The sequence below is a fragment of the Cervus elaphus genome, chromosome 21 (genome assembly GCF_910594005.1).
Source record: "Cervus elaphus chromosome 21, mCerEla1.1, whole genome shotgun sequence".
NCBI lineage: Eukaryota > Metazoa > Chordata > Mammalia > Artiodactyla > Cervidae > Cervus > Cervus elaphus.
Genome location: NC_057835.1, coordinates 28,458,333 through 28,474,954, shown reverse-complemented (window position 1 = coordinate 28,474,954; position 16,622 = coordinate 28,458,333). Strand labels below are relative to the sequence as shown.

General features: G+C 43.8%; 1 protein-coding gene across 1 annotated transcript in view; it reads left to right on the top strand.

Moving 5' to 3' along the window:
- The first annotated feature begins 3,229 nt into the window (after nucleotides 1-3,229).
- Nucleotides 3,230-16,622, top strand: part of NSMAF (neutral sphingomyelinase activation associated factor) — a 62,814-nt gene continuing 49,421 nt past the window's right edge. Inside the window, exon 1 of the mRNA XM_043879140.1 lies at nucleotides 3,230-3,637. Within this exon, the coding sequence (XP_043735075.1) occupies nucleotides 3,579-3,637 (59 nt within the window). The 5' untranslated portion in view covers nucleotides 3,230-3,578. The remainder of the gene's footprint in view (nucleotides 3,638-16,622) is intronic.

Genomic DNA, 16,622 nt, shown 5'->3' with positions numbered 1-16,622 from the left:
CTGTCCTCCGGAGAGAACTATTCTATTAATTATCCTGAGAGGTCCGCAAGTCTTCCCTGGGGCAGGGAGGGTGTGGTCCTCATCATCCCTGGGGTGTCCCCCGGGGGAGGATACTCTTGATCTCTGCTCTCCCAGAATGGAAATAAATCTGAGCAAATTGACTGATGATGCCTAATATGGAGAAATGTGAAAGATTTGTGGAGAATTAGCTCCCAACGGGATTGAAGAATAAAATGCATGCAAAGTACTCAGCGTAGTGTTTTCTACAAAGTAATTGCATCATAAATTCAGATAGCAGTAATATTGACAATTACAATGATGAGGCAACACAGTGGGGGAAAAACAAGGCTCATTTTCTTTAAACCTGGCACCTCATGCCTCTTAGAAAGGAAACTGTGCTTATTGGGGGAAAGGTGCTGATAAGTGCTCGCAGTAAAATGCAAGCACTCCCCCCCTCCCCGCACCTGAGGTTGCAGATTTGCTGATGCCAGGATGAAGAGAAGGGTGGGGTGGGCGGAGGCAGGGGAGATGGAGGTGCTGCTCTCTTTAAGACTGGGAAGGAATTTGTTGTTCTAAAGCTGGGTTTCTCAGAGTGGTCTCTAGACCAGCATCAATACTACCTGGGGGCTCAGGACTCTCGGTGCCCACCTCAGATCTGTCTTGCTCAGTCACAGTCCTGTCTGACTCTTTGCAGCCCCATGGACTGCAGCCTGCCAGGCTCCTCTGTCCCTGGGATTTCCCAGGCAGGAATACTGGAGTGGGTTGTCATGCCCTTTTCCCGGGGATCTTCCCAACCCAGGGATAGAACCCGCATCTCCCATGTCTCCTGCTTTGCAGGTGGATTTTTTACTTGTTGAGCCATTGGGGAAGTCATCTAGTAGATCAGAAACACCAGGGTGGGGCCAGCAATCTGTGTTTCTAACAAGACCCCAGAGGATCCTGGGGCCGAACTTCTTAGCCCTAGAAAGGCTGTGGGGTGAGGAGGGGTAAGGAATTTGTAAGCCTGGACTCTTTGTGGAAGAAAAATGTGAGGGATCCTCAGTGGTGGTAGACTTAAAACAGCTAAGAAAATATTCTTTTTTTTTTTTTTTTTTAATGTTTACTTATTTGGCTGCACTAAGTCTTAGGTATGGCATTCAAACTCTTAGTTGCTGCATGTGGGATCTAGTTCCCTGACCAGGGATCCAACCCAGGGTCTCTAACATGGGTTTTTAACAGCAGTTTGCACTGATGTTACTGCTGCCAGGATTCACAACTCTCCATTAACGCGGAGGGGAGGGGGGCAGATAAAATGCTTCCGTGGTGAAAGGAAAGACATGTGTCAAGAAGCAGGATCTCAGAAGGCAGAGAGAGTCATGACGATGGAAGTCCTCAGAGAAAGGAAGTGACACATTGGAAAGGGTGTTGAATTCTGTGAGCTTTGAGCCAATTTAATCTAAAATCAATGGGCTGGAGTGGACTTCCCTGGTTGCATGGATGGTAAAGAATCCGCCTGCAATGCAGGAGACCTGAGTTCGATCCCTGGGTCAGGAAGATATCCCCTGGAGAAGGGACTGGGTACCCAGTCCAATATTCTTCCCTGGAGAATCCCATGGACAGAGGAGCGTGACAGGCTATATAGTTCATGGGGGTCACAAAGAGTCGGACATGACTGAGAAACATACTCACATGAGCTAGAACAGAGAGAACCAGCCTGCACGTGGGCCATGGTAATAACATTTCAGCAATCAGATCATTCCCAGAGAGGTCTTGAGTACCTCTGATACTCAAGGGAATTGATAAGGGACTACCAAGGAAGAATAAGAATAATTTTTCTTTAAGAAAAATAAACAAGGATTATTCTTAAGAATTGCAGGCAGATTCTTTACCAACTGAGCTACAGGGGAAGCAGGAGACAGATGCCCTCAACCTCCTGATGATATTTCAAATGGCTTTCGAGTCCTTTAGGAAGCCAATCCTGGGTTGTGGGAGACACATCTCAAGGCTTCAGAGAAAGAATTCACAGCTGTAAGGCCTTTTTGTAAATGCCCTCAGAAACAGCAATCAGGGCCCACGTCAGGTATTGGCTATGTATGTACTCAATTGTGTCTGACTCTTTGTGACCCCGGACTGTAGCCCGCCAGGCTCCTCTGTCCAAGGTATTCTCCAGGCAAGAATGCTGGAGTGGGTTGCCATTTCCTCCTTCAGGGGATCTTCCCTACCGAGGGATGGAACCCACTTCTGCATTGCAGGCAGATTCTTAACCACTGAGCCACAGGGGATCCTCAGGTGTTGGCTATAATAAATAGTAAATCCTCTGGGAAGCCTTAAGCCTCCTCAGACAGGCACTTAAGGGGAGCTGGGGGTACCCCGGGATGAGGCCTGGGTAGTCAGAAACTGCCCGTTTGCGCAGGTCTTGTACTGTGGCAGACAAAATCATATGTGCTCAGAGTCTGTGGTTTTCCAGGCCAAGGCCTGGTGGAGAGGAAGCCTCAAAGTGGCGAGGCTGGAGTTCTCTCCGTCAGGGAATCTTTGTCACTCTCCACCGGCAGGGTCACATCAGTCGCTAACGTTAAACTGAATGAAGAAAACTTGCAAGCTGTTTTCTGGCCTTTTTTCCAGCCGAGGTGACTCTCTTCTGAACTCAGAGCATCTATTGCTAGACCAAGTGGGTTTCAGGGAAGAGTATTTATAGGCAAAATGTGGGCTGAGGGAGGAAGGGTGTTTGCCTTTCTTCTCACTGTTGGTGGTAAGGGAAGAGGATGAAGTCCTGTGGGTAGCCTGAAGTCACCATCCCCCGCCTGCCCCCGGGGCCTCATCCTGTAGCAGAGCTCAGTTGTATTGGCTTCATCCTGAGGAGCAGCTAGGACTCCGCTCTGCACTGTGATGGACTGCTTTCCCTTCTTCTCTGCTTCCCTCTGCCCTGGTTAGTAACTGCTTGAAGCTGCCCTTGGGAACTCAGCGAAGGCCTAGGAGACTAAAGCATTTTTTCTTCAAACATAAACAGGGACCCAGAATGGCTTTTGTACCCAGGAGCCCCCCCCGCCCCCCACTCCAGGGTCCTGCTGGATTTCAACTGCACCAATAAATTGAACATATCTGTGAATATACTAAAAACCACTGATTGGTACACTCTAAATGGCTGAATTGTTGTGCATGTAAGCTAGATCTCAAACACAGCTGTTAACAAAAAGAGAGTCATGTGACTAGTTATTGCAACTAAAGATTCAACTGTTATTTAGAACCTCCGTGGCCAACACGCTGGCTTAGTTCAGGGTGGGCTTCCGTCTCCAGGCGGAAAATCAGTGAAATGGAGCCGCGGGGCGGCGGTTTGGGGCGGAGGGACGGACCCCCAAGCCGGACCCTGGGTCCCGGGCGCCTCGGGCGAGCGCCCGCCCCTCCTCCGACCTGAGTCACGGCCAAGGCCCCACGCGGCGGGGATGCGGCGCTGAGCGCGGGCTCGGGACGCCAGGCCGCAGGCGCGCTCTCCTCGTGGGGCCCGCAGGCCGGCTGTGCCCGGCCCGCCTCCCGGGTTCCCGACCTCTCGGCCGGCGGCGCCGCGGAACCCGAGCCGGAGCCGCGCGCCCCGCCCGCCCTCCATGGCGTTCACCCGGAAGAGGCAGCGCGAGCAGCAGCTGCAGCTCTACTCCAGGGAGAGGTGAGCGCCCGCCGGGCAGCGCAGAGGCCGGGCCGCCGCCGGGACCGCGGGGCAGGCCCATCCCGCGCCGGAGCCCCAAGCCCGGGCGGCCACGCGGGTCCCGCCGCCGCGGCCCGGCTCACCCGGAAGGAGCCGCGCGGCCGGGGGTCGGGGGTGGGTGGGAGCGGGGTGTAAGCGGGCTCGGCGGGCCCCCCGGCCCCCGGCTTCGGGTCCGCGCGCTCGGGCGACACCGCGCGGGTGGGCGACCACCCGCCCGCGGAGCAGACGCAGGTGCTCCCGTCCCAAGTTCAGCCCCAAAGCAAACGCCCGGGCCGCTCTCTGCCCTCCTGGGCCGGGAGAGAGCCTCAAAGAGCGGCCTTATTCACAGAAAAGCCGGGGTCCAGCCCGCACCGCACCACCCCCTCCTCCCGCCCCCCGCCCCAAGACGTCCTTCGCCGAGCAGTGGACCTTCTTATGGGAGCACGTGAAAGCGCATCCCAGGGGGACTCGGGTCTGCGAGTGGAGGCTGAAATGGTCTCAGAGCAGTTAGAATTGTTTCTGATCCTCAGTTTCTCCAAGGGAAGCCCTTTATAAGAAAGCTCACTTCTGCTATAAGTCAATTTCCAGTGCATTTCGTGTGACTGAAACAGCTTGCTCGTCCTCAGATCTGTAGTCCCAGGTGCTGACAGAAACTGGGAATGAATCATTTTACACGTATTTTGGTTGTGGAGCCAGTTATCTCGGAGTGCTGCCAGCTTGTCACGTTGTGTAATCAATGGAGACCCACAAAACAGATTATACATGAACTACAAGCGCAGGCGTTAAGGGTTGCCTGTTCTTGCAGCATCTAAGCTTCTTTTTATAGAGATTGACTGGACCCGGTGCGACCATTCATACCTCTTACCAATCTCTGATACTGGCCTCTGCCAGGGTGTCCAAAGGCTGAAATTCTATTTTCCGCTGTAGAGAAGACGACATACTAAAAGCTGTATCTTGGATGGGGCATCCAAGAACGATTTTGGTGGCATCATTAGGTTTTATCCACAGAAAGGCTTGTTTATTGAATAATAATAACTGGATCCTCAATAAAGGAACTCACTCTCATAAGAGGCTGTTCTGACTTCCCCTTTGAATGCTTGTTTCATGTGGAGACAGCTTGAATAGTTTCTTTGTTCAGTGCCAACAACATTAAGACTGGGTATTCTGTATTAAAAAGATGAATGTTCAAATTTACATTGTAAGAACTTTGAAACACTTGAATTGCCATCATGTTCTATGATCTAAGAGTTATTTGTAACAATTCCACAGGCCTGTTTGATATACAGGGAAACCTGTTTTCTGCCAGTTACTTCCATGGCAGTAATTTGTGTTTAATTTGGTTAGCTCCTACAGCTCTGCAGTATCACACAAATCTTTAAAGCCTGCACTGGCATTTCTCTGTATAATCTGCTTTGTTGCTATCCATTGATCACACAGCGTGACAGGCTAGCTGCGCTCGCAGAGGACTGTAGCTCTCACAACCAAAATACTTATTATTCATTAGTCAGGAGGTGGCAACTGTTCTTGAGCATCGGTAATCTGAAAAAGCCAGTGCCACATTTTTTTCACTTGACTCTTACTTACCGACAACCTAAATTCTCTAGTGCTCTGCTCTGTGACTTTGCAACCTTGGGTTGATGGGCACAGTAACCAGGATGGGTTCTTAGAATAGCAGTTTGAAGGACAGGAATATCTCACAATCAAGCAGTCTCTTTCTAAATCTTAGAATTCTTTCTGAAAGACAAGCGTGTTTTAAAACCAACTTTATTGAACTCCTAATTTACTTGTGGCTGCACAGATTTTCTTAGCTTATCTCTTTGTAGCAATAAACACCATTTAGCAAGATGATTGATAGAGGTCATTGACTTGGACACACCTAAGAGAACTGTTACTTTCCTTGGAGCTGTTTCAGAGGTCACCCCTGAAAAGTCCTCACTCTTCAGAGTTGTGGTTTCATGGGTCCCTCTGATGCTGCTTAAGAGATTTTAGGTTTCTGCTGCTATTCAGCTACTCAATAATGACCCAGAAAGGGGAAACTTGAAGTTAGCTTTTATATCTCTTAGTATAAAGTTGATAGTGATACATTTAGAGAACATGGTAGTTCTACAAAAGTAGAAGCAGAGAGGCACTTGGGAAACTCTTAGATTGGTGGCTTAGACCAATGTGATGGCAGAAGAAATGGAGAAAAGTGGATGGATTTTAGATGTTTTTAGGAGGTAGAATTGATAGGCCTTGTTGGGATGGACTGCATGTGGGAGGTAACAGAGGGAGAATTCTAGCTTAGAGTTGTCTGCTAAAATACAGGATGCTCAGTTAAGCTTGAATTTCAGATAAACTGAAAAATCTTCTAGTTTGTCACATGTGATATGTAGTACATACTTGTACTAAAAAATTTTTGTAACTTATCTGAAGTTCCAACTTAACTAGTTGTCCTGTATTTTTACTTGCTAAACAGCAGTCCAACTCGAAAGTTTCCGGTTTAAACAGCTGTTCAGTTCAGTCGGTCAGTTGCATCCAACTCTTTGCGACCCCATGAACCGCAGCACACCAGGCCTCCTTGTCCATCACCAACTCCCGGAGTCCACCCAAACTCATGTCCATTGAGTCGGTGATGCTATCCAACCATCTCATCCTCTGTCGTCCCCTTCTCCTCCTGCCCTCAATCTTTCCCAGCATCAGGGTCTTTTCAAATGAATCAGCTCTTCACATCAGGTGGACGAAGTATTGGAGTTTCAGCTTCAACATAAGTCCTTCCAATGAACACCCAGGACTGATCTCCTTTAGGATGGACTGGTTGGATCCCCTTGCAGTCCAAGGGACTCTCAACAGTCTTCTCCAACACCACAGTTCAAAAGCATCAATTCTTCGGTGCTCAGCTTTCTTTATAGTCCAACTCTCATATCCATACATGACTACTGGAAAAACCATAGCCTTGACTAGACTGGTATCAATTATTGGTGATGCTTTAAAGTAAAACTTTGGGTAGTTTTCACTATTAGAAAACAAAGAGCTAACTGGCTATTCAGATTAAATACACTGTTCTTCTGGTTAAGATTTAGATTGGAAGAAAGCATATTGATCTCACTGGTGTTTTGAAATGTCCTTTGCACGTGTTAATGAAGATAAATGTAAAAATCTAAAGACAGTTCACATGTCTTGGAATTGTTGGGAATGGTAGATGTGTACAGTAGATTAACATATGAGGGAATTCTATAAACTGCAGCTATTTAGATATTTCTATTTCAGGATTTAGGAGTAAGCTAATTGTTATACACTTTTTATCTAGGTCTAGGAGTGGTGTGGTGGGACCACAGCTGTTTTCTTTTAAGGTGATAGAGAAATTGAGACAGCTGAGGCTTGTCCCTACTGGGAGAGAGTCAGTTTTCTGTCTACAGTTTCAGAACAGATTACTTACCTATGGCTTGAAAGCTGTCCTTCCAGGCTAAAACATGATGATCATAAATTCTATATTGGGCTCACAAATTACATTCATCATTTTACAGGCATATCTCAGACTTCAGCTTCGCTTCAAACATTCTATCTGTGTATAATTCTCTTGGTTATGCTGGTGTTAAATTTCTTGCCTGATATAATATCTTTTACTTAATATGTTTGTCAATTGTGTCTGTATTTGTTATACTAAAAATGATTCCTGAGAGGGAAAACTGATTTGTTACAGTCTGGTTTAATCATTCGTTTTAAAGACTGTTCATCCTGCTCCTTTCATACCTCTGTGGAGTTTGCCAGGTGTTGAAAATAAAGTCAGAATCAGCACTCAGTTAGCTAGGAATACTGATGGGCTGAGAGAAATTGACATAACTGATGTAAAGAAATAAGATTTATTTTTCTTACATAACCAAAAAACAGAGTAAAAATAAATGTTGCAAATTTTTTGATTAACTTAGAATTTATACTGGCTTTACTGGAAATACCTGTCACCTTATTCCCTTATTACTGTCTCAAATTAATTTCTTCCAAAGTGGCTACCATTTAAAAAGACACCAGAATCTATGCATAATGGATTTCCAGTGTGTTTGCTGTATGATTTTTTAAATGATGTAAATGGAAATGACCATTTAATGAATTCATTGCTTGGTTTTTTCCTAAATACTGTTGTGGTATCATTTTTTTACTCATCAGATATTTAACATTTCCAACTGATGGATTTTGAAATTATCTTCTTTTAATTTGTTAATCTGTGCTCAGTGAATAAGGTCTGTATAATACTTTGAAATTTTGTTTTATAACAATATGTAGTCAATTTTCACAAATGTTCAATATGATGTTGAAGATAGATGTTAATATTGGTACAATATCCTGTATATGTATTAACATAAAGCTTGTTAATTGTTTAGATCTTTTATTTCTTTAATGAATTTTTTTCTGATTGAGAGAGGATTCATGATGCTAACTTCACTTTGTATTTCTATCAACTTCACTGTAACTATTTTCAGGGTATGTTATTAAGTCTACTTAACCTTAGAATTAATGTCTCCTTAGCAAATTAAGTTTTTCATCAACATACAATGAACTCCTTCTAGTGATATTTTTTTTCTATTTTGTCTGATATTAATGTAGCTATATTTTCTTTGGGTTGTTTGCATTACATGTTTTCATTCTTTTACTTCCAACTTTTCTTATCCTTAGGTTTTAAGCTTATTTCTTATAATTTGTAGTTGAACTTTTTATTCTTATATTTCTTGACAGATTGGCCCACTTACATTTATTAATATTGCAGATATATTTGGAATCATTTTTACTTTTTAATTTTGTCTTATTTTTTCCTTTTCTTGGATTAACTAGCAAGATCTCCTTGTTCCCTTTTCATTTTTCCTGAAGAATGTGGAAGTTATATAGTCTGTTTCTGGTTTTTCTAGTGCTTTTCCTTGAAATTTTAACATTTATGTTTAACTTAAGGTCTGAGGCCAGTCATTCTCTTTACCCTCCTTCCTAACAATATAAGGACCTTGGGACACTTAGCTCCTTTTGTCCCATTTTAAATTATAGTATGTTATGGTCCAGTGTTTGCAATCTATATTTTAATCAGACAGCATCATTGTCTTGTTAATACCTGTATAGTTTACATGCGTATTTATCAGTGTCTTGGCATTTCTTCTTGCATGTATCTTCCCTGCAGAATTTTCTCTCTCCTGATGAACATCCTTGAGAAGTTCCCCTGTTGGGGGTCTGATGATAGTAAACTATGTCTGTTTTTGTCTGTCTGAATGTGTCCCTATATGGCCCTTGTTTTGAAAATCAACTTTGCTGGTTGTTTAATTCTCTCAGCATTTTGAAGATCCTGTAATATGCATGCAACTTGTTGGAGCAACATGGGATGGGTGAGGGAAGACCCAACAAAGTACAGATAGATCAGTAACCTGTGTGCCTGCCCTCTGGGTGTGGCTCTTAGCCCCCGGCAGGGTCAGGCTTCTCTCTTCAGGAGGAACCTGGGCCCCGTGGGGTGACCGAGGGCCAGGATACAGAGGGATTGTTATGCTGTGATGGAGTCTTGCTCTCCAGGTCCCAGGCAATTTTTGTTGCTGTGGGTTGGCCTGGCCCCTCCCCTGGCTTGCTCAGGGGCTGTCTCAGCCTTGAACTTGAGTCTACATGACACAGTGGATGAGGTCCAGGTTTGTATATCTGTAAACACGGTTAGGGGGCTTCCAGCACTTTCTCCGGCATGATTAAGACACCGGGGTGCAAACCTTGTTGATCCAGACTGTTGCCAGTAACACAAGACCAGAGCAGGTTTCCGTGGAGCTTTGTGGGGGGCCACCTTCTATTTGGGGAGATTAGCCTGCAACACACCCCTGTTGTTCAAGTCTCATTATTTGTTAGGAATCTGCCCTTTCTCTGGCTGCTTGTAAGGTCTTTTCTTTGTACTGTTTTGGGGTTTGTCTGCATAGACACCTCCTTCTGTTCATCTCTGCTAGTTGGGGCTCCTCAAACTGGAATAGTTTTGGAAAATTTGTAGCTAAATCTTCAGCTCGGGGAATATTGCTTATTGTCACTCCTTAAGCCCCTAATCTCTCATAACAACTATTTAATATGTATCTTGATTTTTCTGTGTTGCATGTAGGTTATTTTAATCCATCTTAAAACTTACTTTTTCACTAGTTGCCTAATTTGCACTAAAGTTTTAATTTCATTTTTTTTCTTTTTTTTTTTTTTTTTTTTCTGTTTTTGGCTTCCCTGTGTGGCTTATGGGATCTTAGTTCCCCAACCAGTGGTTGAACTCAGGCCCTTGGCGGTGAAAGTGCCGAGTCCTAACCACTGGACACCCAGGAATTCCCTAATTTCACTTACTATATTTTTAAATTCCTAATTTCATTTGGCTCACTTACAGCTGCCTTGGTCATTTTTTATAAAAGTCTGTTCCTTTGTGTTTTTGATGTCCTATTTCTTTTAACTTATTCTTGTAACGATCTGGCTTCCCTGGTGGCTCAGATGGTAAAGTGAAGTGAAGTCTCTCAGTCGTGTCTGACTCTTTGCGACCCCGTGGACTGTAGCCTACCAGGCTCTAGGCAAGAGTACTGGAGTGGGTTCCCATTTTCTTCTCCAGGGGATCTTCCTGACCCAGGGATCGAACCTGGATCTCCCACATGGTAGGCAGACGCTTTACCGTCTGAGCTAGCAGGGAAGCCCATCAGATGGTAAAGAATCTGCCTATAATGCCAGAGGACCCAGGTTCAATCCCTGGCTTGGAAAGTTCCCCTGGAGAAGGAAGCGGCAACCCACTCCAGTATTCCTGCCTGGGAAATCCCATGAACAGAGGAGCCTGGAGGACTACAGTCCACGGGGTTGCAGAGTCAGACACGACTGAGAGACTAAGCACTATTGTAATGATCAGATGCAGAAAATAAATTAACTGTAGACTTTACAGGTTTGACGAGTGGTCTGCTGCTTGTACTGACCTTCATTTAGTCATTTTATGTCTTCGTTTGTTTAATGGTTTTTGATGGTGGCCTCTTTGAGTTTATTTTTGGAAATCTCGGTTTAATGAGTGTTTTTCCAGAGAGTGTTTGCATGTGTATGTGCCTGGGGTTGGGGGAGAGACAATACTGGTTTGCTCTTAGTGTTACTGGGCTCAGTAGGTAGTGTGAATTCTAGCCCTAATGTGTCTTAAGGCAGGCTTGTAGTCTCAGCTGTAAAGAAGACTTACTTTGTCCCCTGCCCGGGGCCAAGGTCCTGCCATATCCCTCTGGGAAGGTAGCGTGGGTGGTTTTTTATTTTCACCCTCAGTTCAGTTCAGTTGCTCGGTCGTGTCCAACTCTTTGCGACCCCATGGACTACAGCACGCCAGGCTTCCCTGTCCAGGGCTTCCCACCAGCTTGCAGAGCTTGCTCAAACTCATGTCCATCAAGTCAGTGATGCCATCCAACCATCTCATCCTCTCTCATCCCCTCTCCTCCTGCCTTCAATCTTTCCCAGCATCAGGGTCTTTTCAAATGAGTCAGTTCTTCGCATCAGGTAGACAAAGTATTGGAGTTTCAGCTTCAGCTTCAATCCTCCCAATGAATATTCAGGACTGATTTCCTTTAGGGTTGCCTGGTTTGATCTCCTTGCAGTCTAAGGGACTCTCAAGAACCTTCTCCAAAACCACAGTTCAGAAGCATTAATTCTTCAGCGCTCAACTTTCTTTATGATCCAACTCTCACATCCATACATGACTACTGGAAAAACCATAGCTTTGACTAGATGGACCTTTGTTGGCCAAGTAATGTCTCTGCCTTTTAATATGCTGTCTATGTTGGTCATAGCTTTTCTTCCAAGGGGCAGGCATCTTTTAATTTAATGGCTGCAATCACTATCTCTAGTGATTTTGGAGCCCCCCCCCCCCCCCGCAAAATAAAGTCTCTCACTGTTTTCATGGCAAATAGATGGGGAAACAATGGAATGATGGGACCAGTTGCCATGATCTTAGTTTTTTGAATGTTGAGTTTTAAGCCAGCTTTTTCACTCTCCTCTTTCACTTTCATCAAGAGGCTCTTTAGTTCCTCTTCATTTCTGCCATAAGGGTGGTGTCATCTGCTATCTTAGGTTATTGATATTTCTTCTGGCAATCTTGATTCCAGCTTGTGCTCCATCGAGCCCGGCATTTTGCATGATGTACTCATATAAGTTAAGTGAGCAGAGTGACAATATACAGCCTTGACGTACTCCTTTCCCAGTTTGGAACCAGTCTGTTGTTCCATGTCTGGTTCTAACTGTTGCTTCTTGACCTGCATATAGATTTCTCAGGAGGCAGGTAAGGTGGTCTGGTATTCCCATTTCTTGAAGAATTTTCCACAGTTGGTTGTGATCTACACAGTCAAAGGCTTTCACGTAGTCAATAAAGCAGATGTTTTTCTGGTATTCTCTTGCTTTTTCTATGATCCAACGGATGTTTACCCTTAGAGGCTGTTACTTTAGGGACCCTAGCCTTTTCTGTTCCTTCCCTCTCCCCATCTCAGTCCCCTCCTGGATTCAGGCTCTGCTGCTCAGACAGCTGGGAAAAGCCTCCTCCGGTGCCTTGCTGACTTCTTGGTTTCTCTCTTCCAAGACCTTCCCTTATGTTTCCATTGCCTCAGCCAAGCGTGTGAAGTTTCAGTAATCTAGCAGTTTTAGAGGCTCTGTATTGAGATTGTTTCTTTGGACATTTAATCTGCCATGATGCCTGAAATGGAATTCCTGCTGATTCTTTAAACCCAAGTTTATTTAGTAAATCTATGAACCCACTGGTTAAGAAAGGACTTTTGAGGTCATCTAAGCTGTAGCTCCCTGCCCCTCACTTTATAGTTGGAGGCTTGAGAAAGCAAAGTGGTTTACCGAGAGTCCAGTAGCCACGACATGGGGGTGCTGAGCCTAAAGCAAATGTCCTCAGATCCAGTCCAGCCCCCTTTCCACCGCAGCATGCTGCTCCTGTTTTACATCCTGGGTCAGTGCTTGTTTTTATGGTATCTTTGACATTTAGAACAATTCAGGAATGCTCCAAGCCTGGTTCATGGAGACTTAGTACCTTGTTACACTAAGTGTGGTCTGTGGCTATCCCATCAGCTCTGTCTGGGAGCCTGTTAGCAAATGCAGAGTCTCAGGCTCCTATCAGATCTCCTGCATCAGAATCTGCCTGTTAACAAGATCCCCGGATAATTAAAGCATGAGAAGCTCTGCTAGAGACAACAGTAATCAAGCATTCATCTGGATTTCCTGTTGTTTGTTCCTTCAAACTCTCTCTACCTTTATCTTCTCGGTGGTGTAGAGAACCCTCCTGGAAGCCTGCTCCCAGGGCTGTGACCCTTGGTTAAGAAACTGAAAGACCTTGAGAAACACAGGTTTAGTATTCTTTCAGATTAGACAGATTATTTATAAACTGAAGAGGAAGTAGTCACCCATCTGCAGCATAAACTCGCTATGAAGTCATCTAACACTAATCTAATCTCTTGACAGAGTTCTGACTGGTGGGTTGGCAAAATGGAGTAGATTTAGTTCAGCTGAATTTTGGCAGAGTAAGCTTTCCTTTTGTGTTAATAGCAGAATTGAGAAAGGAGAAATTGACGTTCATAGAGTTAGGTGGAGTAAGATTCATTTTTTCAGAGGTTGCTGTCAAATGTACATCATTGGGGGCACATTTCTAACAGTGGGTCCCAGAACTATGTTCTCGCCCTCGTCTGTTCAACATTTTCTTCATTTCATTCCTTGTACTTGTGCCCCCTGCAGTGGAATCATGGAGCCCTAACCACTGGATCACCCCTTAATTTCATTTCTTGTTTCAGAGGCCATTTTAAGAAATGCTCAAGTTAGTTAAGCCAGCTCTCCAGGTAGGTAGTGGGGTCCCTACAGTCTGGCTACATCCAAGGATCGTGTTGAGGTGTTCAGAGTAAAGATGCAAGTAGAGGACAGCCGGCTGTGAACACACTCCTAACGTGAGCTGGCACATTTTCCCTTCTCAACATCTCCAACCTAGAAAATCGACTGACCGGCAAAATCTTCGGGCTCCAGTCTAAAGACTGTTTGTCAGTGGAGCTTTGAACAACCATTGAGCAGCTGTGAATGCAGCCTCAGCTCTCAGGGCTGCCCGCAGTCAACTTGTTTTACGTTGCTGGTTAAGTGTTGAGCAGGATGTTTTATGAGGATGGGCCAGAATCTTTTTCAGGAAAGTTCAGTTGCCGAATGTGTCAATTTATCTACAGAAAACGCCACTACAGCTCTGGAAACGTGGATTGAACTAAGGAACACCCAGGAGCAGGACCCAGGGCCTCCTAAAGAAAGAATTTATAGTCTGTTATACTGATACAAAACTAATGGCTGAGATCATGAAATTATAAAAGGGTTTTTAGGTTCTTTTTAAAGCATGGAAACTTTTACTCCATGGAATGCAGTTTGAAAATCATTGTTCAAAGCATGTATACTATCTATGGTGAAACAGATCCCCAGCCCAGGTGGGATGCATGAGACAAGTGCTCGGGCCTGGTGCACTGGGAAGACACAGAGGAATCGGGTGGAGAGGGAGGTGGGAGGGGGAATCGGGATGGGGAATACGTGTAAATCTATGGCTGATTCATATCAATGTATGACAAAACCCACTGAAATGTTGTGAAGTAATTAGCCTCCAACTAATAAAAAATTAAAAAAAAAAAATCATTGTTCAAAACACAGTGTAAATTTATGGTAATAATTTTTACATACAAAAATTCTCAAGCAGGTATAATTGAACACTTCAGTAAAAAGGAAAACTCTGAAAGGTTTCTTAATCCTTTAACTTTGAATAATGTGATTTAGTTATATTCTTTCATTATGTGTTTTACATTTCTTACAAAATAGGCATATTGGTACATTAAGGAGGATATAAATTATTTACCAAAATAATGTCTTTAGTTCTTAGTACCTGATGTGATATTTTTATTGGCCAAAAAACCCACATACTTCAACAAAATTAAAAAATTAAAAAACCCTTTTATTAAAAAGAGCACCTAAGATTTACTATTTTTTTACTTAAGTATTTACAGTTTTAAGTTACAGTATAGTAGTATTAAGTATGTCCACGTGTTGTGTGGCAAATCTCTAGAACTTTCAAATCTTGCAGAAGTGAAGCTCTGTCCTCCCTCAAGCTCCTGGCAACCACCATTTTGTTTTCTTTAAGAGTTTGACTACTTTAGATACTTATATAAGTGGAACAATGTGGTATTTGTCTTTTTGTGACTGATCTATTTCACCTGGAGCAGTGCCTTCAAGGTTCCTGCATGTTGTAGCGTGTGACAAGACTTCTTTTTTTCTTGGGCCGAAAAATATTTTACTGTATGTATATGCCTCATTTTCTTTACCCACCCATCCATCAGCAGATACTTAGATTGCTTCTATCTCTTGGCTATTGTGAATAATGTTGTAGTGAACATGGATATGCAAATATCTCTGATATGTTCACACTGTATTCATAAGTGTGACTCTTGGGTCATAGGATTCAAGCATACAGCTAAATGATTCAATTATGCATAAAGATATATTCCTTCTTTTTCAGATTCTTTTCCTACATAGGTTACCGAGTAGAGTTCCCTGTGTTATATATCAGGTCCTTGTTGGTTATCTATTTTCTATATAGTCATGTGTATGTTAATCCCAAGCTCCTGATTTATCCCTCCTACCCAGCCTTACTCCTTTGGTTGCCATAAGCTTGTTTTCAAAATCTGACTCTCTGTTCCTACTTTGTAAATAAGTTTATTTATATCATTTAAAAAAATTAAATTCCATATTTGATTCATACATGGCATTTGTCTTTCTGACTTACTTTATATGATAATCTCTAGGTCCATCCATGTCGCTGCAAATGGCATTTGATTCTTTTTTATGGCTGAGTTATGTTCCACTGTATACATGTACCACATCTTCTTTATCCATTCCTCTTGTTGATGGACATTCAGGTTGCTTCTGTGTCTTGGCTGTTGTAAATAGTGCTGCGATGAACATTGGTGTGTGTGTATCTTTTCAAATTATAGTTTTCTCCAGATATGTTTCCAGGGTTGGGATTGCTGGGTCGTATGGTAGTTCTATTTTTAGTTTTTTAAGGAACCTCCATACTGTTCTCCATAGTAGTTGTACCAGTTTACATTCCCACCAACAGTGTAGGAGGGTTCCCTTTTCTCCACACACTCTCTCCTGCATTTGTTGTGTGTAGACTTTTTGATGATGGCCATTCTGAGCCACGTGAGGTGATACCTCATTGTGCTTTTGATTCTGGCTCTAGGCATGGAGCATTAGAAGCCAAGCCTTTTAATTAATAGGAGTCGATAAACATACCCTGGTTGCTAGAGCAATTAGATGACTTGGAAGGACTAAAGAGTAGCTAAAGAAGCAGGTGGAGAGGGAAGTGGCAACCCACTCCAGTATTCTTGGCTGGGAAATTCCATGGACAGAGGAGCCTGGTGGGCTACAGTCTGTGGGGTCACAAAGAGTCGGACAGAACCGAGTGACTAAACAACAACAAAGAAGCGGGTGGTGAGAGATGCATGAATCTGTGAGGCTGGGAGGGAGGATAGGAGTCATCTGCCCACCAGAGGGAACCTGAACATGATCGTTCTATCTTTAATTTTTTGAGGAACCTCTGTACTGTTTTCCATAGCAGCTGCCTCATTTCACAATTCCACCAGCAATTTCTCCACATCCTCACCAGTGTTTGTTATTTTGTAATGGTATATGAGATTTTGATTTGCAGTGTCCTGATGATTAGTGATGTTCAATATCTTTTTTATACACGGGGCTATTTGCATATCTTCTCTGGACAAGTGTCTATTTAAGACCTTTGCCCATTTTTTAGTTTAATTTTTGTTGAGTTGTAGGAGTTCTTTATATGTTCTCAATATTAACTCGTTATGAGATATATGGTTTGCAAATATTTTCTCCAGTTTTGTAGGTTGCCTTCTCACTTTGTTAGTATTTGGCTGCACTGGGTCTTGGTTCCAGCACGTGAAATCTAGTTCCCTGACTGGGGATGGAA